The 27,403-nt window shown below is 30.6% G+C and overlaps 1 protein-coding gene and 1 pseudogene across 1 annotated transcript in view; both read left to right on the forward strand.

The window, feature by feature from the left end:
* Positions 1-27,403, forward strand: part of LOC18108053 (uncharacterized) — a 257,452-nt gene that overhangs the window by 179,641 nt on the left and 50,408 nt on the right. The window contains exons 9-18 of the mRNA XM_052449711.1: positions 580-677; positions 795-921; positions 17,132-17,238; positions 17,356-17,482; positions 20,705-20,757; positions 20,851-20,977; positions 21,057-21,142; positions 21,244-21,318; positions 21,411-21,497; positions 21,806-21,916. Coding sequence (XP_052305671.1) covers positions 580-677; positions 795-921; positions 17,132-17,238; positions 17,356-17,482; positions 20,705-20,757; positions 20,851-20,977; positions 21,057-21,142; positions 21,244-21,318; positions 21,411-21,497; positions 21,806-21,916 — 998 coding nt within the window. The remainder of the gene's footprint in view (positions 1-579; positions 678-794; positions 922-17,131; positions 17,239-17,355; positions 17,483-20,704; positions 20,758-20,850; positions 20,978-21,056; positions 21,143-21,243; positions 21,319-21,410; positions 21,498-21,805; positions 21,917-27,403) is intronic.
* Positions 1-27,403, forward strand: part of LOC18109910 (probable disease resistance protein At4g27220) — a 173,184-nt pseudogene that overhangs the window by 112,564 nt on the left and 33,217 nt on the right.

The following is a 27,403-nucleotide window of genomic DNA, read 5'->3' on the forward strand; positions in this document are numbered from 1 at the left end:
AATGTCCATTGAATTAGCAAGTGTTTGTATCACCCATTGGATCAAAAAGTTTATGTTTTCGTGGATCAATTTATCTCGAGCATCTTCAAAATGTTTATTGTTAAACAAACAGACAACAATTGGGAGATTTAGATTATTTTTTTTTGTGTGTGTTTTATGATGTGTAACTAATTAAGGGCTAAAATAGAGGGAATTAATTTTTGCAATTAACAAAAATAATCTTGCATTTGTTTTGCTCCCCAAATTATGAATAAATAGGAGTTGAAAGAGGTTTTTGTTCACCCCGTCAAAACAATCAGCTCTTCTACCTTCCTTCCCCTGCTTTCTTCAACAGTTATCCTGCATCTTTCTATTGATTATTCTAGAGTTTTAGGATCTCGTGTCATAAAAAGAATTTGAGTATGATAATTTAGCTTTAAATTCAAAGGGTTAAATCATTAACAACAACATTTATATTTCATATTTTTCATCCGAATTTCTTTAACAAACAAGAAAGTCATATATATGTTCTTTTCTGATCTGTGCTTTCTGTTCTTTTTAAACCTCTGTACGTACTAATCATCTTATACTTGTGGTCAGATGGAAGGGTTCCTACCATCTTCTATGGAGGATAATGTCAACTTTACATCGAATGAGCTCGATTTTCAATCACTATTGCCCGACCTTGAGCTTCTCTCGTACGTCATTCTTAAGCATATTTTATCAGAAGATGATTGCTTGCACTTTAGTTATTCTTCAGTTTATCCTATTATTCCCAAAAAACAATATAATGTCGTCACTGTCCATGGAAGCAGGCCGCCACCGGAGGTTCCAGTCAACCAAAGCTCCATATCATGCAATGATCAAGGTGGACAGAACAATGTGATCAACGATAGTATTCAACAAACAACTCAGTTTCCAACTTCATTCCCTGAAACAATGGTGAGTACTCCAATTTGCTACAATGTCCATTGAATTAGCAAGTGTTTGTATTAGACAAAAAGTTTTATGTTTAGTGTATCGATCTCGAGCATCTTCTAATTGTTTACTGTTAAACAAACAGACAACAATGGGAAATGTGATCAACGATAGTATTCAACAAACAACTCCTTTTCCAACTTCATTTCCTGAAACCATGGTGAGTACTCATGCTTACTCTAATTTGCTACAATCTCCATTGAATTATACAAAAAGTTTTATGTTTTAGTGTTTATTGTTAAACAAACAGACAACAATGGGAGGTTTAGATGGAACATCATCATTATGGATCAACCAAAATGAACCAAATTGGCCTAAAACTCAATCAAGGTATTCATCATTATTGCCAATTTATCGACGAGGATCTTTTTTAATCATGAGTATACACTTTTTTAATCATGAAAACAATAAACTTGACCTATCTTTACGGTGGTGTCAAATTCTTAGTTTAACTATTTGAATATTTTTCAGGCATCAGAACTCCTTTATTCATCAACCTCAGCCGGGACATGGCTATATGACAGCGAACACAACTACCTCACAACATGCTGGCTTCAATCAACCTGGACAATCTTTTCCTGCTCCCCGGTATCCAAGTTTTCATATTTAGTATTTTCTGTATAACAAAAACATTAGTTTTTCAATTAGGAAAGTAACATTATAGCTTGAACATGAACCCAGCAAGATAATCATAAGTTTGTAATGCTTCATATTGCTTGGGAATGATTTTGGATTCAGGATTCATTTTCTTTCTAATCAAGGACAAGTCGGTCAAGCTGCTGTAATTCCTAACATAGACAAGAGATACTGATTGACTTTCTAGCTGTTGTGTTTTAACACAGTATTAATACCTTTTTGATAATTCGATACACCATTGATTTTTATTGCTTAAGAGAGACTACCAAATATTGAAAGGTTTTATAATATGATCACTTCATTTATATATAGGTCACAGATGGATAACCTCCAAGTCCGAGGATTGCAAAATCAAACTGCTATGCCAAATGCCTCTAATCCTGGCCTTGGCACTTCCCTGCGAAGTCAAAATAGGGGTTTAAATACTCAACAAGTAAGAAGTCTAACTGAATTATCATCGTCTTTTTTTCCCCTTTGATTGTGCTATAAACTAACTATCAATTTTAATAGCAAAATAAGGGTAACAACACTGAAGAAGTAGTTTCTCATCCATCTGGATATGGTGTAACTTGCATTAATTTTTATTCTTTATTTTGACCTACCTTTTTTTTTATATAGGTTGAAATGGTTAGATCAAAGGATCCATTTTGGAATTATATTGAAGATAGGACTGATGGAAGCATGAAGTGTAAGTTTTGTCCACGTGCATTTGCCAATAAAACTTCCATTTCAAGGATCAAATGGCATTTATCAGGAGAAGAAGGGCATGGTGTTGCCATTTGTCGTGGGGTGCCTAAAGAAGTTCAAGAAGCAGCCTTTCTAGCTATGTGTGGTGGCAACAAAAGACAGAAAATCACAGCAAGTTCAGTCAATGTTAATGATTGTGGAATTTCAACAATGGAAGGAGGAATTGGAAGGGTACAAAGAGAAGTTCAGGTTGTAGAACCCGGAGTAGTGGAAGAGAGGATTTCTTCACATGCAATAGCAGGAAACGACGTAGTAAGCATGACCGGAATGAGAGCACCAGAACATGGAGTTTCCGAAGGGGCACTCGAGAGCAGACCGAGGACAGATCCCGTGGATCGATCGTTGGAACAAAGCAATGCAGTACTTGGCAATTTGGAAGGGGGTGCTGGAAGGATACAAGTGGGAGTTCAGGGGGTGCTGGAACAAGGTGCCGGGGAAGAGAGAATTAATCGGGTTATAGTGAGGACAGAACCAGTGGAGGAGGATGTGGAGAATAGTCGAAGATCAGTAGTGCAGGCTGGCGCAGGAGCTAGATCTTCTGAAAGTCTGAAATACAACAAGACTAGAGGAGTTCCATTACCTACTAGCTCTAAAAAGCCAGTGGGTCAAGTATTCGAAGAGAATACGAAGGTGATATGGTCTTTGTTAATGGATGATAAAGTCTCAATCATTAGCATTTATGGGATGGGTGGGATTGGTAAAACAACAATACTGCAACATATCCATAATGAGCTTCTACAAAGACCAGATATTTGTGATTATGTTTGGTGGGTGACTGTGTCTCAAGATTTCAGCATTAAAAAATTGCAGAATCGTATTGCTAAACGTCTTCATCTAGACCTTTCAAGCGAAGATGATGAACTACATAGAGCTGGCAGATTGTCAAAAAAACTAAAGAAGAAACAAAAATGGATTCTTATTTTAGATGATTTGTGGAACTATTTTGACCTACACAAAGTGGGAATTCCTGAAAAGTTGGAAGGATGCAAGCTGATTATGACAACTCGATCAGAAACAGTTTGTGAAGGGATGGCTTGCCAGCACAAAATCAAAGTGAAGCCACTTTCTAATAGAGAAGCTTGGGCTTTGTTTATGGAGAAACTTGAACGTGATGTAGCACTTTCACCAGAAGTGGAAGGAATTGCGAAAGCTGTTGCAAAGGAATGTGCTGGTTTACCATTGGGAATTATTACAGTGGCAGGAAGCTTGAGGGGAGTGGATGACTTACATGAGTGGAGAAATACATTGAACAAATTGAGAGAATCAGAATTTAGGGAAAAGAAGGTATTCAAGTTATTGAGGTTTAGTTATGATCAATTAGGTGATTTAGCACTACAACAATGTCTCTTGTACTGTGCATTATTTCCTGAAGATGATAGGATTGAAAGGGAGGGGTTGATAGGTTATTTGATTGACGAGAGAATAATTAAAGGAATGAGGAGCAGGGGAGCTGCATTTGACGAGGGCCACTCGATGCTTAATATACTTGAAAATGTCTGTCTATTGGAAAGTGCTCAAATGGATTATGATGATAGAAGATATGTCAAGATGCATGACTTGATTAGGGACATGGCCATCCAACTACTGCTAGAGAACTCTCAAGGGATGGTTAAAGCAGGTGCACAATTAAAAGAGTTGCCAGATGCAGAGGAGTGGACAGAGAATCTGATGAGAGTTTCACTAATGCAAAACGAGATCGAAGAAATTCCTTCCAGCCATTCACCAACGTGTCCCTATCTATCAACTCTATTGCTATGTAAAAATAATCTGTTGGGATTTATTGCGGATTCATTTTTCAAGCAATTGCATGGGCTCAAGGTCCTCGATCTGTCTTGGACAGGTATTGAAAATTTGCCAGACTCTGTCTCTGATTTGGTGAGTCTCTCTGCGTTATTGCTCAATGATTGTGAGAAGTTAAGACATGTTTCATCATTAAAGAAGCTCAGGGCACTGAAGAGGTTGAATCTCTCTCGTACTGCACTTGAAAAGATGCCGCAAGGAATGGAATGCCTAACCAACCTGAGGTATCTTAGAATGAATGGATGTGGTGAAAAGGAGTTTCCCAGTGGGATATTACCAAAACTCTCTCACCTGCAAGTCTTTGTACTAGAAGAGTTAATGGGGGAATGTTATGCTCCGATAACAGTTAAAGGAAAGGAAGTACGATCCTTGAGATATTTGGAAACTTTGGAATGCCATTTCGAAGGTTTTTCTGACTTCGTGGAGTATCTCAGATCTCGGGATGGGATCCTATCATTAAGCACATACAAAGTTTTAGTAGGAGAGGTGGGTAGGTATTTAGAGCAATGGATTGAAGATTATCCAAGTAAAACAGTTGGGTTGGGTAATTTGAGTATCAACGGAAATAGAGATTTTCAGGTCAAGTTCTTAAATGGCATTCAAGGACTGATTTGTCAATGCATCGATGCAAGAAGTTTATGTGATGTTTTGTCATTGGAGAATGCAACTGAACTGGAGCGCATCAGCATTCGGGATTGCAATAACATGGAGAGCTTGGTTTCATCTTCTTGGTTCTGCTCTGCTCCACCACGTAACGGTACGTTTTCTGGTCTTAAAGAGTTTTTTTGTTATAATTGTGGAAGTATGAAGAAGCTGTTCCCGCTTGTGTTGCTGCCAAACCTCGTAAACCTGGAAAGGATTGAAGTGAGTTTCTGTGAGAAAATGGAGGAGATAATAGGAACAACAGATGAAGAAAGCAGCACCTCCAATTCCATCACGGAAGTCATTCTCCCAAAGTTAAGAAGTCTGGCATTGTATGTGTTACCAGAACTGAAAAGCATTTGTAGTGCAAAACTGATTTGCAATTCTCTTGAAGATATTAAGTTAATGTATTGTGAGAAGCTGAAGAGGATGCCAATTTGTCTTCCGTTGCTTGAAAATGGCCAGCCATCTCCTCCCCCTTCTCTTAGAACAGTCTATTCATGGCCAAAAGAATGGTGGGAGACAGTAGTGGAGTGCGAGCATCCTAATGCAAAGGATGTCCTTCGTCCCTTTGTAAAGTAATATAATATAGTGTGCTTACAATTACATAAATAACATTGTTCATTTTTTTTATTTCATTAGTCATATTTTTGTTAACTCGATAGATAAATAATTATAATTTGAAGTTTGATTAATATTATATTTTTATCCTCATTGAATTTCTCCAAGATGAAAATCCAAAAAATAAAAAAAATACTATATTGATTTATCACTTAAGTAACCTAATAAAATAATAAATAATCAGTGAAAGTATTCTTCTACACACATTTTTAAAATGTCTAAGAGAGAGTATGAATATGGCAGTTTTGGTTTCTAAACCTGAAACTGCCATATTCATAAACACATTTTTTAAATAACTGAAACTTCTAATACCAAATTTAATACTAAAACTAGAAAGTAGCATAGGCGTGATTTTTAAAATTTTGATCCCTTTAATTTAAATTTTTTTAAAAAGTCCTAAAATCTAGGCAATTTGTTTTTGACACAACCTGGGATTAAATATAATTTTTAAATATTTTTAAATAGTTAAGATTAAATAATTTTTTAATTTAAAACAATTCAATTTCAATAAAATATCAAAATATTATGAAATTAAAATTAATATTTAAAAGAAGGTTTAAAGGTGGTTTGCCCATTTAACCAATACCCATTTAAAACGCAATAGCAAACTGGGATTAAGCAACACAGAATTAATCAAATAGTTTTTTGGATAATGATAATTTTGTTGGGCCACGGAATTAGGTCACTGAAGAACTTTTTAGTAAAGGATTAATTACTATGCTCTTATCCACACAATCCTTCATCACCATCCAATCCCATCACTGGAAAACTTATCCTCTTTGATCTCAATGCCCTTCTGCCATCCCCAAATATATGCTTTTATCCCTTTTCCTTTGTATCTTGTCGTTTGTGTCTTTGTCCACTGGCTTAAGGGTGTTTAGTAATTCTACATACGGTTTTTTTAAAAATATTTTTCAAATATAAATATATTAATATAATGTTTTTAAATTTTTTTTAATACTAACATATTAAAATTATTAAAAAAATATTTTTTAATCTAAATACATGCAAGCAAGATGATACATAATTCCTGCATTTAAAAAAACACATTTATTAATAGAGTGTTTGAAAAATATAGTACCAGTTATTTTTTAATTTGTTTTTTTATAAATATATTAAAATAATATATTTTTTTATTTTTTAAAAGTTATTTTTAATATGATTATATGAAAATAATTTAAAAATATTAAAAAAAATATTGATTTAAAATTAAAAAATAATAATTTTTTAAAAATAAAACTTTTAAAAAATAAAAATAAAAATAAAACACCAACCCTGACATTAACCCAATGTGAACCCAATGACCTCATCATTTCTTTCTGTACATTTTGCGTGTGTTAAAGGACGCTCCTAAGGCCAAGCTCATAACAGGACACACGTGTCTATCCATACAAAAATTGGTATTAAAAAATGTGTTGACACCATTCGCTCTCTCCCTTTCCCACCTTCTTTCACTGTATGTGTGTATTATTTAAGAATGTGTGTCACCCGTCGTACCAAACCTCAAATTTTATTGATATTCACGGTAGGTTAATTTGGTTGTTAATTTTAGAATTTGTAGAAATTAATAAAGATATATATAAGCTGGTTTGGATATTTTATATAAATAAAAAATATTAAATTTTATTTTTTTAATTTAAAATTTGATATGTATAACACAATATCTTAACTTATTCTCATCCTTTATCTTTTTTAAAAAACAAATACATTAATCATGACGATAAATCCTCTTAACAATGAGTATTACATTTAATTCCAATGCATGTAATTTTTCAAATATTATTCTTTATGTGGCAATCTCATTTAATAAATAAACTTTATGTTTATTATTTGTGCTATATAGATGTGTTTTCTCAAATAAATTGAGGTGCGTATAAATAGAAAGCATCATAATAAATAAAATCTTTTTAAAAATAATATACTTCATAATGGAATTAAGTTTCATTTTCAATACATGATCCTTGAATTTAAATGATAGCATACTCTTAGTTAAAGGATTTATGATCATCAATTCAATATAAATGCGCTTAATGATGACTTTTTTTTCCTATGTTTACTTTGACTACAATTTTTATTATTCTTGGCCTTCAAAACAACAAAACCGATTGACGTGCTGCTGGTATTTTCATTGTGTATACATGGATGCAAGGTGTACGTAGAAACTTTTGGTAAAAAAGAGGGGGTATACTTAGCATGATCTTGTTTAATTGATAAAATGTTTTAATTAATAAAAGAATGACGAGTTTCAAATCCTACTATAACCAATTTGATCTTGTTTTTTTTTTTTTTTTTTGTCAAAGTACCTTGTGGGTCAGATTGGGTTTTGACTGGATATGGTTACTGAATCTCTTATTTGGTTAAACTTCAAATCTAGCCCAGCTTTCATGTCAATCTACTAGGTCTAGAGTTGAATTTATTAATATGAAATATTTCTTTTTTATATAGTGTGCTTACAATTACATAAATAATATTTTTTATTTGTTTCATTATTTTTTAAGACTATTAATGAATTGTCATATTTTTTTTAACTCGATAGATAAATGATTATAACTTGAAGTTTGATTAATATTATTTTTCATCCTATTGAGTTTCCCCAAGATGAAAATCCAAAAAAAAAAAAAACTATATTGATTTATCATTAAAGTAACCTAATAAAATAATAGATCTATTCACTAGTACAAATCATGCATCTAATATCATTAACTAGCAATAAATTATTTTTTAAAAATATATAATAAAAATTACAAAGAAAAAGAGAGAGAGAAGACACTTTAAAAAAATAATAACCAAGTTACATGACTTGAAATTTTAAAAATTTTATAAGAATATATTTAGAATAAAATTTCATACCTTTATCTATTTTTCTCATGTCATCTTAGTCTTATTCGGAGGAAAAAAAATTTAAATTCATTCTATTTTTTTAATTTTCCTTATGATTTTTAAATTTTTATTTTTAAGCTTTTTAGGTTTTATGAACAATATAAGAAAAACTAAAAAGATTGGTTAATCCACTGTACATGAAGACACATGTTCCTATGCATTATATTAAGGATTTGTTTAAGAGCGTGATAAAAATTATATTGCAAAATGTGTTTTTATTTAGAAATATATTAAAATAATATATTAAAATTTTTAAATTTTTTTTAATATTATCACATTAAAAAAATAGAAAAACACACAAAAAAAAATAATTTAAATTTTATTTTTTCCAAAATGGTAATGAGCATTTTTCCAATCTGTTGGGGGTGATGCTGGTGGGCTTGGTGTTGCCTCATGTAGCTTTCCAAAGTTTTAACATTACAGTTAATAGCTCCAATTCTTTTGCACATTACCTTGCTTTCATGTAATATTATATTATTTATTATACATGTAATATTTTCACAGCAAAGAATATTGTAATGTTAAATACGTACACGTAGAACTTCACGAGATGGGGTAATCGGTTAAGCACGTCAAACAATCATAAAATCCTTGTTCTTCTGCTTTCAAGAATGTAACAATAAAATAATATTTTTTTATTTTTTAAAATGTATTTTTATTCAACATATCAAAACGGTACACAAATATAAAAAATTCAAATTTAAATAAAAAATAAAATTTAACCAATACCCATTTAAAACGCAATAGCAAACTGGGATTAAGAAACACGGAATTAATCAAATAGTTTTTTGGATAATGATAATTTTGTTGGGCCACGGAATTAGGTCACTGAAGAACTTTTTAGTAAATGATTAATTACTATGCTCTTATCCACACAATCCTTCATCACCATCCAATCCCATCACTGGAAAACTTTTCCTCTTTGATCTCAATGCCCTTCTGTCATCCCCAAATATATGCTTTTATCCCTTTTCCTTTGTATGTTGTCGTTTGTGTCTTCGTCCACTGGCTTAAGGGTGTTTAGTAATTCATACGGTTTTTTTAAAAATATTTTTCAAATAAAAATATATTAATATAATGTTTTTTTAATTTTTTTTAATACTACAGCATCAAAATTATTAAAAAAATATTTTTTTATCCAGTACATACAAGCAAGCTAATACATCATTCCCGCATTAAAAAAGAACACATTTAATAATAAAGTGTTTAAAAATATGGTAATGGTTGATTTTTAAATTGTTTTTTTCTTAGAAATATTTTAAAATAATATATTTTTTTATTTTTTAAAAATCATTTTTAATATCATTATATTAAAATAATTTAAAAATATTAAAAAATAATATTTTTTTTAAAATAATACTTTTAAAATATAAAAATAAAACACAAACCCTAACCTCAATATTATGTGAACCCAATGACCTCATCATTTCTTTCTGTACATTTTGCGTGTGTTAAAGGACGCTCCTAACTCCTAAGGCCACGCTCATTTTTTTTCCCTGTTTGTGGGACTCCAATTTATTCTGAACTCTTGTCAGTCTTGACACCTTTCGCTCTCTCCCTTTCCCACCTTCTTATTCAATTATTCAATTCAATTAGGAACCTGATAGGAGTTGGATTTTAAGTCTAGATTTTGATTTATTATATATTTTTTAAATTGATTTTTTTTATTTTCTCCATTAATATCTTTCTTTACGGGTAAATAAAAAAACATATTTCATTATTCTTTTTTAGAAGATATTTGGAATCATTTGCTGGATCTATTTTCTGTTTTTATTTTCAAATTTTGAAATGACTCCTCAGGAAACAATTCCAGCCACTTATTTGTCATGAAATTTGGATGATGTATAATTCCAAGTGGGCATGCTGCATTTCTTAGCCAGGTGTAGCAAGAATTGAGGTAGCTTGTTTCTGGCTTTTGCTTCTCGGGGTATGATTTGTTGTGTTTTCGTTTTTTTTGCTAATTTATCTAAATATGAACTTTAAAATCTTTTAAATGAAACTAGCGTTCTTGATTTCTAGGCGGTAGATATAACAGTAATATTATTAAAATGAAAATAAAAATAAATAAATAAATATGCTCAGACTTTTACCATGTAGCAATAGAGAAAACACGGCGTCTCTCTGTTTTTTTTTAAGCATTTTTGTTTTTAATTTCATTATAATAATTTATTTCAAAAAGCTTATTATGAAGCTCTCACAGTTTAAGAAAAAACATTTCAATGTAGAGTTGAAGCTCTCACAGACAAGTCAAGGCCCAGGACTAGGAGTCGTGAAATTCACTTTGAACCAGCCTGGACGCACTTAAAATAGTAATTCTGTTTTCTTAATTTTACGAATAATTCACTCAAGGAGAGATTGCTTATAGAACTCCCTTTTGTTCATCAGAATAAACAAAGGGGGATTTGGGATATATGCATTACAAAGATGCGGAGCTTTGTCCCTTCATATAAACTCTCATATATAGAAATCATCGGATGAGGAAATAGATCGAAACATAGCTAATTAATAGTATATTAAAGTAATATAATTTTAGAAGATGGAAATATTATGAGAACCCACTAATTATATGTATGCAAAAAAACAATCAATTTTGAATAAACTTGCAAAACCAGGTGTTTGCTTTGGCTTAAGGAAGTGCCTTCTGGTTTTTAGCACCAAATTAAAAGAGAGGTGTGCATATATATAAGAAACTTCACAGATTAAATTGACCAGAAACTCTAATTGTTGTCATGATTAATTGCATGTAGAAAAATCCTGACAATAAATTTTTTTTTGTTTTTATTATTTATGTTTTGGTTCTTTAGTAATAAGGGTATGATCGAGGACCACACAACCCATTTCACTGATCACAAATTCAAGAGAAAGGAACAGTACAAGCAATGGACAAGGAGAAACAGACGACCATACAAATAAGAGTCGGGAGGCCGAATGTATTGGGGCAGCCACCTCTCTGTTTTTAAAAAAGCGTAAGCGTGTGCTCCTCTTCTCGGTCAACAGTCAAAACTATTTTATTTCTTAAACTTTACGCAGCACGGGCCACTTTTCTTGGCTTTTTGCTCAGATGATTTTTGTATTATAGCTCTTTTTATTATTGTTATTATTTCAGAAAAATATCCTGAACTGGAAAATAAAATGGAGCTGCTCGTCTCGCAACATGTGATCCTCGTAGGGCTTAAGTCTAACCAGATTCACTGATCAATAAAGAAAATTATCATTGTAACAATTTTTTTAAAATATTTGTTATTAAAAAATATATTAAAATAATAAATTTTTTATTTTAAAAAAATTATTTTTTATAGCAACAGAACAGTATATAAATATAAAAATAATCAAATTTAAATAAATAAAATAAAATTTAACCAATACCCATTTAAAACGAAATAGCAAACTGGGATTAAGAAACACAGAATTAATCAAATAGTATTTTGGATAATGATAATTTTGTTGGGCCACCGAATTAGGTCACTGAAGAACTTTTTAGTAAAGGATTAATTACTATGCTCTTATCCACACAATCCTTCATCACCATCCAATCCCATCACTGGAAAACTTATCCTCTTTGATCTCAATGCCCTTCTGCCATCCCCAAATATAAGCTTTTATCCCTTTTCCTTTGTATTTTGTCGTTTGTGTCTGTCCACTGGCTTAAGGGTGTTTAGTAATTCTATATACGGTTTTTTAAAAAATATTTTTTAAATAAAAATATATTAATATAATATTTTTAAACATTTTTTAATACTAACACATTAAAATTATTAAAAAAATATTTTTTAATCTATTACATACAAGCAAGCTGATACATAATTCCCACATTAAAAAAAGATATTTATTAATAAAGTGTTTGAAGTTGTTTTTTAAATTATTTTTTATTTAAAAATACATTAAAATAATTTTTTTTATTTTTTTTAAATTATTTTTAATATCATCATATCAAAATAATCTAAATAAATTAAAAAATAATAATTTATTTTAAAAAATACTTTTAAAATATAAAAATAAAACACAAACCCTAACCTCAACCCTTTGTGAACCCAATGACCTCATCATTTCTTTCTGTACATTTTGCGTGTGTTAAAGGACGCTCCTAAGGCCACGCTCATAACAGGACGGTGGATGATTACGACCAGAACAAGGGTTTATCAAGGATCGGAAGAGGGCCAGGAGGGTTTAGAGGACACGTGTCAAGTCTTATCATAAAGGTTAAAAGGTGATTCATGAGATTAAGCAAGTCCTTTGAACCAGCCGCCATCTTTGACCCTCTCCTCTGGAATACCACTACGGGCCACAATATGGATCCTTTTTTGTTTCCTGTCAATTATTCAATTCAAGTAGGAACCTGATACGAGTTAGATTTTAAGTCTAGATTTTGATTTATTATATATTTTTTAAATTGATTTTTTTTATTTTTCTCCATTAATATCTTTCCTTACGGGTAAATAAAAAAACATATTTCATTGTTCTTTTTAGAAGATATTTGGAATCATTTGCTGGATCTATTTTCTGTTTTTATTTTCAAATTTTGAACTGACTCCTCAGGAAACAATTCCAACCAATTATCTGCCATGGAATTTGGAGGATGTATAATTCCAAGTGGGCATGCTGCATTTCTTAGCCAGGTGGAGCAAGAATTGAGGTAGCTTGTTTCTGGCTTTTGCTTCTCTGGGTATGATTTGTTGTGTTTTCGTCCTTTCTGTTAATTTATCTAAATATAAACTTTATAATCTTTTAAATGAAATTAGCGTTCTTGATTTCTAGGTGGTAGATATAACAGTAATATTATTAAAATAAAAATAAATAAATAAATATGCTCAGACTTTTACCATGTAGCAATAGAGAAAACATGACGTCTCTCTGTTTTTTTTTTAAGCATTTTTGTTTTTAATTTCATTATAATAATTTATTTCAATAAGCTTAGCATGCTTATTATGAAGCTCTCACACAATATTATTAAAATTACAAATTAATTTTTAAAATTTTATGATTTTATGAGTGTATATATAATATGTCAAATCAAATTAAAATTTAAAATTAATCAAACTCAATCAAACTCAGTTAAAATCAATAAAAAAATTAGTTTGTAAGGATCGAAGGCCTGGTCTTAATTTGCCTCGTCAACTAGGCAGATAGCAGAAGGCAAAGAGTTAGCCAGGGAGTGGAGATAGAGACTCCTTTAATATCAAAATCTAAATTAGTAGTCTTGAATTTTACTTTCTTTTTAAAAAAAAAAACATTGGAAAGGCAAATATACCTTAGTAAAATATTACTGTGATGATTATTTTTTAAAATATTTTTTATTTAAAATTTATTTTTAATATTAGCACATCAATATCAAAACATTATAAGAACACTAAAACAAATTTAATTTAAAATAAAAAAAATTTAAAGTTTTATAAAAAACAAGGTTTGACTGCACCATGTCTCAGTCATATAAGTTGATATATGTGTTTGGATGGGAGGTAAATTGTGTTTTTTTAGGTTAAAAGTATATTTTTTTAGCTTTTGAAAATATAATTTATACTTAAAAGATTTTATATCTTAAAAAAAAAATACAACTACATCTTCGAGCCAAACACGTGCTTGAGTGATTCTTGGCAATCAATTCCTGGATCAAGACGATAAGGTCCAGCCAGAGGTAAAACCTGATGCAGCTACCGACTTAAATATTTTCATTTAAGGAAGTGCAGCGTTTGTGTCCCGAGAGAAGCCACCAGGCAAATACTAAGATCATTTTTTATTTTATAATGTAAATGTATTTTTCAAAAAAAAGTTAAAATTTGTTTTATTTTAAATTAATTTTTTTTAATATTTTTAAATTATTTTAATGTATTAATATCAAAAATAAATTTTTTAAAAAATATTATTTATACATATTTTTAAATAAAAAATACTTTAAAAATCAAATCTCATTTCAAACTGGCAGTGCCCTGTACCAAACTATATTATCAACAAGATTTTCCTCGTATGAATTAAAGCATTCTGCATTTGACACAACTTGAAAAACATGTTTCTTCTTAAATTATTATTTCCATGTGTTTTTTAAAATCTAAATATTTGAGAATTGGTGGGGTTGATTTTGTTAGCTTGATATGCTTTCGTCTTTGCTATCCATTTTTTTTTTGGTTACTTTTGTATGCTTTCCTCTGTTGCTAATATCCACCTCAGCAAGTAGCATCTAGTTATAAACACCTTGGGTATATTAGTAAAATAGAAAAACATTCATTATAATTTGTCTCACAAAAATTTCAAGGTTAAGTAAAATCACTCTGCTCTGATAGACACACTCAAATGCAGAAAGATAAAAACTACCAAATACACCTTAAACCCTGTTTATTTTTATATTTTAAAAATACTTTTAAAACAATTTAAATGTTAGACTGGTTTATCTTTACAATCGCAATGTGTTTTTAAAAAATATATTTTTAATATTTTTTAATTATTTTGATATTATGATATAAAAAATAAAAAATTTAAAAAATTATTTTAATATATTTCTAAATAAAAAATATTTTTAAAAAATATTTACAGCATGCATAAATATACTATTCTTCTTAGAAAATTTCATGTGTTTACATTTTCTTGGCAGCTTCTTCGAAGTTTCAACATTGGTGGGGGTCCACACGTTAACTTTTTATATCTTATAATATAATATGTGTGTTTGGTAGTGATAATTTTTTTATTAATTTTTTTTTAAATATACATTATATTTTTTTAAATTAAAAATATATATTTTTTATATGGCCATAAAAAAAAACCAAAATAATCTCCAAACACTCTCATGTTTGGTAGGTGAGCGGTGGGTTGCTTCCTGACAACGTCCTTACTATCAGGCAATACGTTAATTAATTATTATTTTAGCTGATTATTTTATTTTTAATTTTATATTCATGGGAATTTGAGGTTAATAATTTATTTTAATTAATTATGAAGTTCTCAAGGTAAAAAAAAAAAAAAGCTTCAACGATTAATTTAAGTTGGTATTTGATTTGATAAAATTTTATTCAATTTAATTTATTAAAAATAATTGAAACTTTGAACATCAAATATGATACTGAAATAAAAAAGCAGCCTGTTGTGTTTTTCAAAATTCTGTTCCCTAGAGTTTTTGCATTTTGCATTTTAATTTTAATTTTTGATTTTTAATTTTAATTCAAAATTTTATTTTATTAATTTTTTAATCTATGAATTTGAGATAAAAAATCACTAAAAAACTCGGAAAAAATGGAAAATTATTGGCCGACAATTTTAGCAACAAAAAAACACGATAATCCTTGTATTAATGGAAAACTAGTGTGCAGATTGGATATCAAATCATACTTTATAGGTCGAGGGCTAAAAATATAAATCTGTAGAAGGGTGTTGGAAAAAATAATAATTTCCATTGGTGTGGAAAAGTTTAAAGTTCAGATATACTATTATAGAATAAGATAATTTGATGGTGTAATAATTATTATTTTTTAAATTATTTTTTTATTTAAAAATATATTAAAATAATATTTTTTTATTTTTTAAAATTTATTTTTAATATTAAAATGTCAACACAAAATGCACATAGTTGTAAAACATGATAGGAGGAAGTTTGAGTCATAGATTAAGAGAGGCGTTTTATTTTTTTTAAAAATCAAAATAATATTATTTTAATATTTTTTTTATAAAAAAATTAAAGAATTAAAAGCTGAGTAAATCAAGTTAAGAAATCAACTTAGATTCTTGATTAAATCAGCTGATGACCCGTTAACTTTGGCAGGTATACATTAATTTATTTTCTTGGCAGGTTCTTCGAAGCGTCAACATTGGGGCGGGTCCACACGTTAACTTTCTATATCTTATAATGTAATATGTTTGGGTTGCTTCCTGGCAACTTCCTTCCTTCCTATCAAACAATACTTTAATTAATTAATTAATAAATAAATAATAGTATTTGTAACATTCGCTAGCGGCTGTAACATTCGCTTCCACATCTCCTCTCATTATAGAATTCTCTACTTTCCTTTCCACATCTCATGATCAGTGCGAACTAGATTTATGTATGCTGCAACTTTATTATTTTTCTAAACCATACATTCTTCTCTGATCTGTGATTTCTCTTCCTTTTCTTTTGGCTGATCACTGCTTAAGCAAACCAGCACTTGAAGAACATCTTGAATCCAGGCAAATTATTTGTCATTCATCTTGTCTGAATCTTTAAAGTAATCCATGATAAATAGATAGATCTTTTTCTCAGATTTTATAATCCATGCCCTGTGGTGTTCATACTGATTAAATTAACCCCAAACGTTGAATTCATTGTTTTCGTCTTTTCAAGATTCTTTGCTGTTTTTAACTCCTTATTTTAGATTCACCCTTTTCTTTTCCAATTAATGGGACTGCCATTGATTTTTAATTAATATTTTTCGACTTTTGTTTCTTACAATGATTCAATGAATTAACTTGATCGGTAATTACCTTTCAATAAACAAAATAAGAATAATTAAAAAAGAATAAATAGGAGTTGAAAGAGGTTTGTTTAACAGTAAACAATGAATCTTGCATTTGTTTTGCTCCCCAAATTATGAATAAAGAGGAGTTGAAAGAGGTTTCTGTTCACCCCGTCAAAACAATCAGCTCTTCTACCTTCAACAGTTATCCTGCATCTTTCTATCTATCATAAAAAGAATTTGAGTATGATAATTTATCTTAAAAGACAAAGGATTAAATCATTAACAACAACATTTATATTTCATATTTTTCATCCGAATTTCTTTAACAAACAAGAAAGTCATATATATATATATATATTCTTTTCTGATCTGTGCTTTCTGTTCTTTTTAGACCTCAGTTTTTTTTGTCTTTTCTGATCTTTTCTGGTCAGATGGAAGGGTTCCAACCATCTTTTATGGAGGAGGTTGACAACATGACATGGGATCAGCTGGGTTTTCAATCAGAAGAAGATACATTCAATATGTCTGAGCTTCTCTCGTACGTCATTCTTAAGCATATTTTATCAGAAGATGATTGCTTGCAGTTTAGTTATTCTTCAGTTTATCCTATTATTCCCAAAAAACAATATAATGTCGTCACTGTCCATGGAAGCAGGCCGCCACCGGAGGTTCCAGTCAACCAAAGCTCCATATCATGCAATGATCAAGGTGGACAGAACAATTTGATCAACGATAGTATTCAACAAACAACTCAGTTTCCAACTTCATTTCCTGAAACAATGGTGAGTACTCCAATTTGCTACAATGTCCATTGAATTAGCAAGTGTTTGTATTATACAAAAAAGTTTTATGTTTAGTGTATCGATCTCGAGCATCTTCAAATTGTTTACTGTTAAACAAATAGACAACAATTGGGAGATTTAGACATTTTTTATGATATTTTTTTATCATTAAGTTTTATATAAAATTGGCCTCAAACTCCATCAAGGCATCATAATTCCTTTATTCATCAACCTCAGCCGGGACATGGCTATATGACACCGAACGCAACCACTTCACAACATGATGGCTTCAATCAACCGAAATTTTCTAAATATGGACTTTAGAATCCTTCTTGATTTCTTGACGGTAGAAATAACAGGACTATTATTAAAATAAAAATAAATAAATAAATATGCTCAGACTCTTACCATGTACCAATAGAGAAAACAAGGTAGATGTCTCTCTGTTTTTTTTTATAAAGCATTTTTGTTTTTAATTTCATTTGATAATTTATTTCAATAAACTTGTTATGGAGCTCTTGTGGTCTAAGAAGAAAAAACAATTCAATGTAGAGTTGATGTTTGACTTAACAAGATTTTGTTCAATTTAATTGATTAAAAATAAGTGAAATTTTGACCGTCAAATTTGATATTAAAATTTTGAAGATAAATATTGAAGACTGAATTTGATATTAAAACTAAAAATAAGTAGAAAGTTTTTACAAAGGTAAATGTTATGAAAAGAAATTGCTATCCAACTGGTGTGCAGATTGGATAGCAAATCAAGCTATGTTGAAGTTTTCTACTGCAGTGAAGCTCCCTCTGGTTGCTTGAAGCTAATGCCTGATTGTTGCGTTCCTGGGATTTTGATAAGTGTATGAAAGTCTATTTTATCATTAATTTGTTTTTATGTTTTAAAAATATTTTAAAAAAATTAATTTTTTATTTTAAATTTATTCTAACTCTTTTGTTTTATCATTCTCAAAGTCCAAACAACAACGGTACTGTCAAGATTGTTATGTTTATGCCCGCAATCTAAACGTAATTTGTTTTTGTACTCAGAGTTATGTTTATTAAAAAATCTGGTTATTTTAAAAAAATATTAAATTAATATTTTTTAATTTATTAATATTAAAAATAAAAAAATATTTTGATTACTCAGAATAAATAAGAAGCTTTATAATAGTTAAGAAACGTATTCCAAAGTTTAGTTTACTGGTTGACTCACATATTAACTGAATAACTTGAGTAAAAAAGAAAACCACATCATATTATGATGGTATTTATTAAAAAATAAAAATAAAATAACAATATTTTTTTTTAATATTATCTTTTTAAATATTTTTATTTTAAAAAAGTTTCACATAGTTGTAGGTAAAAAAAAAAAAAAGATGTTTTAATTTAGCAACGATGGAGCATCCACAAGAAAGATATTATACGGTTATTAATTTTCATTAAAAGAAAAGCTAAGAGACTTGGGAGAACTACTTCATTGTAAATTACAATAGTACGCAATTCAAGGTGTTTTGCCTTTTTTGTTTTGTTTTTTAAAATTTGTTTTTGTTTATTTTATAATAGGCTGGTTATAATTCAGCTTTAATTTATTAATTTTTATTCTATTTTTTTATAAGATTAACGTAATTTATAGGTTTGTTAAAATAACTCAAATTATACTAGTTTTCAGATTTGGTGGGATATTTTTTTGTTTATTAATTAAAAGAAAAACTAAAAGGTATAAGAGAATCACTATTTACCCACACTCAATTCATTATAAATTACAATAGTAATCTATAGTGTTTTGTCTTTTCCCTTTTTTTCCTTTTTTTTTATCATTTTTAAAAATAATTTTTTTGTCTATTTCATATTTGGGCCGAATTAGCATATATATATATATATATATATATATATATATATATATATATTGGGTTGGTGTTTAATTTTACAAGTAAGTATCTATTTTTGTTATCATATTATTAAATAAAAATAATTTTTTAAAAAAGTATACTCCTAGTTAAGTCCATAACCTTGTTCATGGGTTAGATGTGCTAGCCTAAGTTACCTGATTCACGAGTTTGACAGGTTTATCAATTGATCGAATATGTTTTTTTTTCTAGTCTTTTAATTTTTTTAATTGATTTTTTTTATAATTTTGTCCTTCAATATTAGATTGGTTTGGAAATAGACTAAATGATTTATTTTTGTTTGCTTTCTATAGGGTTATCAAAATCTTAAATAAATATTTATTTTAGGGATGATACTCAATTTTATGAGCATTTATTTTTATCATATAATTAAATTAAAAAAAAACTTAAAAAAATTACTAAACCCAATAGAATCCATGACCCAGATCGCGAGGGACCGGGATCGATCAAATTTGTCATTGTTTCAATTTTTTTTTTTTAAAAAAAGTTGTTGTCTAGAAGTTTTTATTAAAAAACTAAGCCATGCTTTACTAGTTTTCTAAGTTGTATTTAGATATTAATTGATTTAAATTGAGTTAATTTCCATACAATTTAATTAAAAACTTAAATTAAATAAAAAATTAGATTAAAAGATTTTAATATCAACTCCCCTAACCAGGTTTAATAATATCGCCAACAAACTTTCTTCACTCTTAACATTTTATTTTTATATTTTTTAAAAATTAATCCCCTAAAAAAACTATGACATATTATTGAGTGTAGGTTTTGTTTATTAAAAGTAAGGATTGAGTCTTTGACTGCATGTAATGGCATTGACTGAAAACCTTTAATCACATGCTATTAATCTGTTATTGTTAGAGCACATGCTTTTCAAAAACTTTGAATTATTTTCCTTTTAAATTATTATTTTTTTATTAAAAATAAATTTAAAAAATAAAAAAATTATTATTTTAATTATTTTAAATAAAAAATATTTTTAAAAGAAAAGTATATTATTGTTTCTCATATTCATGTGTTTACATTTTCTAGGAATCTTCTTCTAAGCTTCATAATTGGGTAGGTAAAGTAGTGTTTTTAACTCCTTATTTTAGATTCACCCTTTTCTTTTCCAATTAATGGGACTGCCATTAAAATATGCTTTTCACCATTTATTTGTTTTTCTTTTATTTTGACTTACGTAACGTGTGTACCCAGCAATCCACTCGTGTGTGTGTCTATATATATATATATATATATATATATATATATATATTAATTTGCTATGTGCTTTCTGTTCTTTTTTCACCTCAGTATGTACTAATCATCTTGTACTTTTGGTCAGATGGAAGGGTTCCCACCATCTTCTATGGATGATCTTGAATCACTATTTCTCTCGTACGTCATTCTTAAACATATTTTATCAGAAGATGATTGCTTGCAATGTAGTTATTCTTCCGTTTATCCTAATATATTATTCCATGGAAGTAGGCCGGCACCGGAGGTTCCAGTCAACCAAGGCTCCATATTATGCAATGATCAAGGTGGACATAAGAATGTGATCAACGATAGTATTCAACAAACAACTCAGTTTCCAACTTCATTTCCTGAAACCATGGTGAGTACTCATGCTTACTCCAATTTGCTACAATGTCCATTGAATTAGGCATCATTATTCCTTTATTCATCAACCTCAGACGGGACATGGCTATATGACACCGAATGCAACCACATCACAACATGGTGAATTCAATCAACCTGGACCTTCTTCTCTTGCTCCCTGGTATCCAATTTTTCATTTTAGTATTTTCTGAAAAAAAAAAAAAGTTTTTCAATCATTATTTAACTTCTTCTTCTTCTTCCTCTTGTTGTTGTACTTATCAGTGAATTCATTATGTTTGAATATAGGTATCAGCCTAATCCTAATTTATTTGATCCTCAATGTGCCAATCCTTTGAGGTAAGCTAAAATGATATCAAATACTTAGTGGATTAATAGCAAAGAATTATGCATATGTATAAAGAAATTACTAACAAGTGTTGCTAATTTAGGGACCAACAATTGACTAATTATCAGTTACCAATGAGCAATCAAGTGCCTGCGATGCTACCTGGACCTCATCCTCCAATGAATCAATGGTATTAACCTCGAATATATATACACTTTTTTAATCATGAAAACAATAAACCAAAATTGACAAGGATCTTTCAAGTCTTTCTGAGCTCTCTCTCTCTCTCTCTCTTTTTGTGCACATAATGGAACTAGAAAATCAACCAAGTTAGAATAACAGTTCTAAGTTTAACTATTTGAATATTATTCAGGCATCTGAACTCCAAGAATTTAGTTTTTCAATCAGGAAAGAAACATCATAGCTTGAACATGAACCCACCAAGCTAAACATAAGTTTGTAATGCTTCATATTGTCTGCGAATGATTTTGGATTCAGGATTCAACATTTTCCTAATCAAGGACAAGTCGATCAAGCTTTTGCAATTCCTAATATAGACAATATGCAACAGGAGAACTTCGTGCCTCAAAACTTTGACAACTCTACTAGGTACTGATCAAACTTTGGCAATATATATGCTGTCGTGTTTTAACACAGTATTAATACCTTTTTGATAATTAGATACACCATTGATTTTTAGTGCTTAAGAGAGACTACCAATTATCGAAAGGTTTTATAATATGATCACTTCATTTTCATATAGGTCACAGATGGATAACCTCCGAGTCCGAGGATTGCAAAATCAAACAGCTAGGCCAAATGCCTCAAATCCTGGCCTTGGCACTTCCCTGCAAAGTCAAAATAGGGGTTTAAATACTCAACAAGTAAGAAGTATAACTGAATTATCGTCGTCTTTTTTCCCCCTTTGACTGTGCTCTAAACTAACTATCAATTTTAATAACAAAATAAGGGTAACTTGATCCGTTAATTTTTATTCCATATTTTGACCGATTTTTATTCTATATTTGACTTCTTTTTTCTTCTATAGGTCGAAATGGTTGGATCAAATGATCCGTTTTGGAATTATGTTGAAGATGGGGCTGATGATGGTAGCATGAAGTGTATGTTTTGTCCACATACATATGCCATTAAAACTTCCATTTCAAGGATCAAATGGCATTTATCAGGAGAGAGAGGGAACGGTGTTGCCATTTGTCGTGGGGTGACTAAAGAAGTTCAAGAAGCAGCCTTTCAAGCTATGTGTGGTGGCAACAAAAGACATAAAAACACAGCAAGTTCAATCAATGTTAATGATTGTGGAATTTCAACAATGGTAGGAGGTATTGGAAGGGTACAAAGAGAAGTTCAGGTTGTAGAACCCGGAGTAGGGGAAGAGAGGATTACTTCACATGCAATAGCAGGAAACGACGTAGTAAGCATGACCGGAATGAGAGCACCAGAAGATGGAGTTTCCGAAGGGGCACTCGAGAGCAGACTGAGGACAGAACCAGCGGATCGAGCGTTGGAACAAAGCAATGCAGTACTTGGCAATTTGGCAGGAGTTCAGGGGGTGCTGGAACAAGGTGCCGGGGAAGAGAGAATTAATCGGGTTAGACAGAGGACAGAACCAGTGGAGGAGGATGTGGAGAATAGTCAAAGATCAGTGCAGTTTGGTGCTGGAGCTAGATCTTCTGAAAGTCTGAAATACAACAAGACTAGAGGAGTTCCATTACCTACTAGCTCTACAAAGCCAGTGGGTCAAGCATTCGAAGAGAATACGAAGGTGATATGGTCTTTGTTAATGGATGGGGATGTCTCAATCATTGGCATTTATGGGATGGGAGGAGTTGGTAAATCCAGAATACTGCAACATATCCATAATGAGCTTCTACAACAACCAGATATTTGTGATCATGTTTGGTGGGTGACTGTATCTCAAGATTTCAGCATTAACCGACTGCAGAATCTTATTGCTGAACATTTTGATCTAGATCTTTCAAGAAAAAATGATGAACTGCATAGAGCTGCCGAATTGTCAGAAAAATTAAAAAAAAAACAAAAATAGATTCTCATTTTAGATGATTTGTGGAACAATTTTAAGTTACACGAAGTGGGAATTCCTGAGAAGTTGAAAGGATGCAAGCTGATTTTGACAACCCGATCAGAAAGAGTTTGTCATGGAATTGCTTGCAATCACAAAATCCAAGTGAAGCCACTTTTTGAGGGAGAAGCTTGGACGTTGTTCAAGGAGAATCTTGGACGTGACATAGCACTTTCATTAGAAGTGGAAGGAATTGCGAAAGATATTGCAAAGGAATGTGATGGTTTGCCATTGGGAATTATTACAGTGGCAGGAAGCTTGAGGGGAGTGGATGACCTCCATCAGTGGAGGAATACATTGACGAAATTGAGAGAATCAGAATTTAGGGATATAGATGAGAAGGTATTCAGGTTATTGAGGTTTAGTTATGATCGGTTAGGTGATTTAGCACTACAACAATGTCTCTTGTACTGTGCATTATTTCCTGAGGATGATCATATTAAAAGGGAAGAGTTGATAGGTTATTTGATCGATGAGGGAATAATTAAAAGAAAGAGGAGCAGGGGAGATGCATTTGATGAGGGCCACACGATGCTTAATAAACTTGAAAATGTCTGTCTATTGGAAAGTGCTAAAATGGATTATGATGGTAGTAGATGTTTCAAGATGCATGACTTGATTAGGGACATGGCCATCCAAATACTGCTAGAGAACTCTCAAGGCATGGTCAAAGCAGGTGCACAATTAAAAGAGTTGCCAGATGCAGAGGAATGGATGGAGAATCTGACGAGAGTTTCATTAATGCAAAACGAGATCGAAGAAATTCCTTCCAGCTATTCACCAAGGTGTCCCTATCTATCAACTCTATTTCTACGTGATAATGACCGGTTGAGATTTGTTGCGGATTCATTTTTCAAGCAATTGCATGGGCTCAAGGTCCTCGATCTGTCTTACAAAGGTATTGAAAATTTGCCAGACTCTGTCTCTGATTTGGTGAGTCTCACTGCATTATTGCTCAAAGAGTGTGAGAACTTACGTCATGTTCCATCATTAGAGAAGCTCAGGGCACTGAAGAGGTTGGATCTCTATTGGACTCCGCTTAAAAAGATGCCGCAAGGAATGGAATGCCTAACCAACCTGAGGTATCTTAGAATGAATGGATGTGGTGAAAAGGAGTTTCCCAGTGGGATATTACCAAAACTCTCTCACCTGCAAGTCTTTGTACTAGAAGAGTTAATGGGGGAATGTTGTGCTTATGCTCCGATAACAGTTAAAGGAAAGGAAGTAGGATCCTTGAGAAATTTGGAAAGTTTGGAATGCCATTTCGAAGGTTTCTCTGACTTCGTGGAGTATCTCAGATCTCGGGATGGGATCCAATCATTAAGCACATATACAATTATAGTAGGAATGGTGGATACAGATAAGTGGATTGGCACTTGTGCTTTTCCAAGTAAAACAGTTGGGTTGGGTAATTTGAGTATCAACGGAGATGGAGATTTTCAGGTCAAGTACTTAAATGGCATTCAAGGACTGGTTTGTGAATGCATCGACGCAAGAAGTTTATGTGATGTTTTGTCATTAGAGAATGCAACTGAACTTGAGCTCATCAGAATTGAGGATTGCAATAACATGGAGAGCTTGGTTTCATCTTCTTGGTTCTGCTCTGCTCCACCACCATTGCCATCATATAATGGTATGTTTTCTAGTCTTAAAATGTTTTATTGTTATGGATGTGAAAGTATGAAGAAGCTGTTCCCGCTTGTGCTGCTACCAAACTTCGTTAACCTGGAAAGGATTGTTGTTGAGGATTGTAAGAAAATGGAGGAGATAATAGGAACAACAGATGAAGAAAGCAGCACCTCCAATTCCATCACGGAAGTCATTCTCCCAAAGTTAAGAACTCTGAGATTGTTTGAATTACCAGAACTGAAAAGCATTTGCAGTGCAAAACTGATTTGCAATTCTCTTGAAGATATTGATGTAGAGGATTGTCAGAAGCTGAAGAGGATGCCAATTTGTCTTCCGTTGCTTGAAAATGACCAGCCATCTCCTCCCCCTTCTCTTAAAGAAATCACGGTATATCCAGAAGAATGGTGGGAGACAGTAGTGGAGTGGGAGCATCCTAATGCAAAGGATGTCCTTCGTCGCTGTGTAAGGTTTTGGTAGGAGGAGACTCCTCTGCTGCCCTTAATATAATATAATATAATATAGAACAGAGGGTAAGCATCATCTCTCTCAATCGAATTGTACCTTTCGTATTGTTAATCCTTTCGTTGTTAGAATACTTCTTTGTTGCATCATTTATCAATTCTATCCTAATGCAAAGGATGTCCAAAGGACCTTTTTCTCTCGAAATAATTAATATGTAGAATGGTTAATTACTAACCATTACTCCGTTAAATGTAATAATACGTATCCTTCTTTTATTATAGGCTGGTTTAGAATTCAGCTAAGACATCTAATAAAATATTTTTATTCTTAGAAATTTTGTGAAGAACAATCAGAAAACTAATTTAATTAGGGATTAATTGAGTAATTAATTACCTTAACCTTACAGAGGATTTTCTTTTAAAATCCCAATAGCCTGATTCTTGGATCACAGAAGCTTGAGACATGGCATTCTAACAACTTCACTTCAACTTTATTTTATATTTATAATAAATAAAAAGCATGACTGTGTTGAGAATCTATTTTCTGTTTTTATTTTTCAAATTTGAGATGACTCCTCAAAAAACAATTCCAACCAATTATTTGCCCTGGAATTTGGATGATGTGTAATTACAAGTGGGCAATAGGTGGAGCAGGAATTGAGGTAGCTTGTTTCTGGCTTTTGCTTCTCTGGGTATGATTTATTGGGCTAGTTTATAGGATTTTTGTCCTTTCTGTTAATTTTATATTAATTTTTTTAATTTTTAATTTAATTATTTTTTTGTGTTTTCAAATTGTTTTGATGTGTTGATATTAAAAATAATTTTTTAAAAATAATAATAAAATATTATTTTGATACATTGCCAAATAAAAGATATTTTGAAAAATAATTGATATTGTACTCTCAAACATCCTTAAATGCTCTATTATTGAAATAAAATGCTAAAATGTGAATAGAAATAATAGAAATTAATGTGTATTTTTGAATTAAATTTCTATTTACTTTGATATACTCTTGAACAGGTCTTTATGTTTGATTTCAGAGTTTATAGAAGAGCAAGTCAAGGCCCAATCAAATTCAAAGGAGTCGTGAAATTCACTTGAAACCAGCCTGGATACACTTAAGTATTTTAATCACAACTTTTCACTCACATATCAGATTGCTGTGATTCTTGACGTGTTGGAAAGGTGTCTTAAAGGGCTACAAATTAGCCTCTAATGAGGATTTCGAAAGAAGAACTCCTAAAGCATGTACACGGGGATCATGGAGACGTGATGAAAAAGGAGGGCTGCTTCCTTTAGAAAAAGGGATATTTGTTGGCAATTGCGCCAGAGAAAAAAAAAAGAAAAAAAAAGAAAAAGGAGAGCAGGCAAGGAAAGGAATGGCTAATACAGTGATGTGTAGCGAAATTGTTCAGATTTCCAATTATTCCAACTCTTTTGTTTTATCATTCTCGAAGTCCAAACAACAACGGTACTGCCAAGATTGCTATGCCCGCAATTAAAATATAATTTATTTTTATTTTTGGAATTATGTTTGAGTGCATTTAAAAATCTGTTTATTTTAAAAAAATATTAAATTTGAGTGCATTTAAAAATTTGTTTATTTTAAAAAAATATTAAATTAATATTTTTTAATATATTAATATTAAAAATAAAAAAAATATTTTGATTACTAATAACGAATAGTTAAGAGACGTACTGGTTGACTCACATATTAACTGATTAACCTGAGTAAAAAACAAAACCACATCATATTATTTATTTATAAAAACTAAAACGATGGTATTTATTTTAAAAAAAACTAAAATAACAATGTTTTTTAAAATATTTTTATTTTAAAAAAGTTTCACATAGTTGTAGATAAAAAAAAATATTTTAATTTAGCAACGATAAAGAATCCATAA

Source organism: Populus trichocarpa, chromosome 19, assembly GCF_000002775.5.
Source record: "Populus trichocarpa isolate Nisqually-1 chromosome 19, P.trichocarpa_v4.1, whole genome shotgun sequence".
Classification (NCBI taxonomy): domain Eukaryota; kingdom Viridiplantae; phylum Streptophyta; class Magnoliopsida; order Malpighiales; family Salicaceae; genus Populus; species Populus trichocarpa.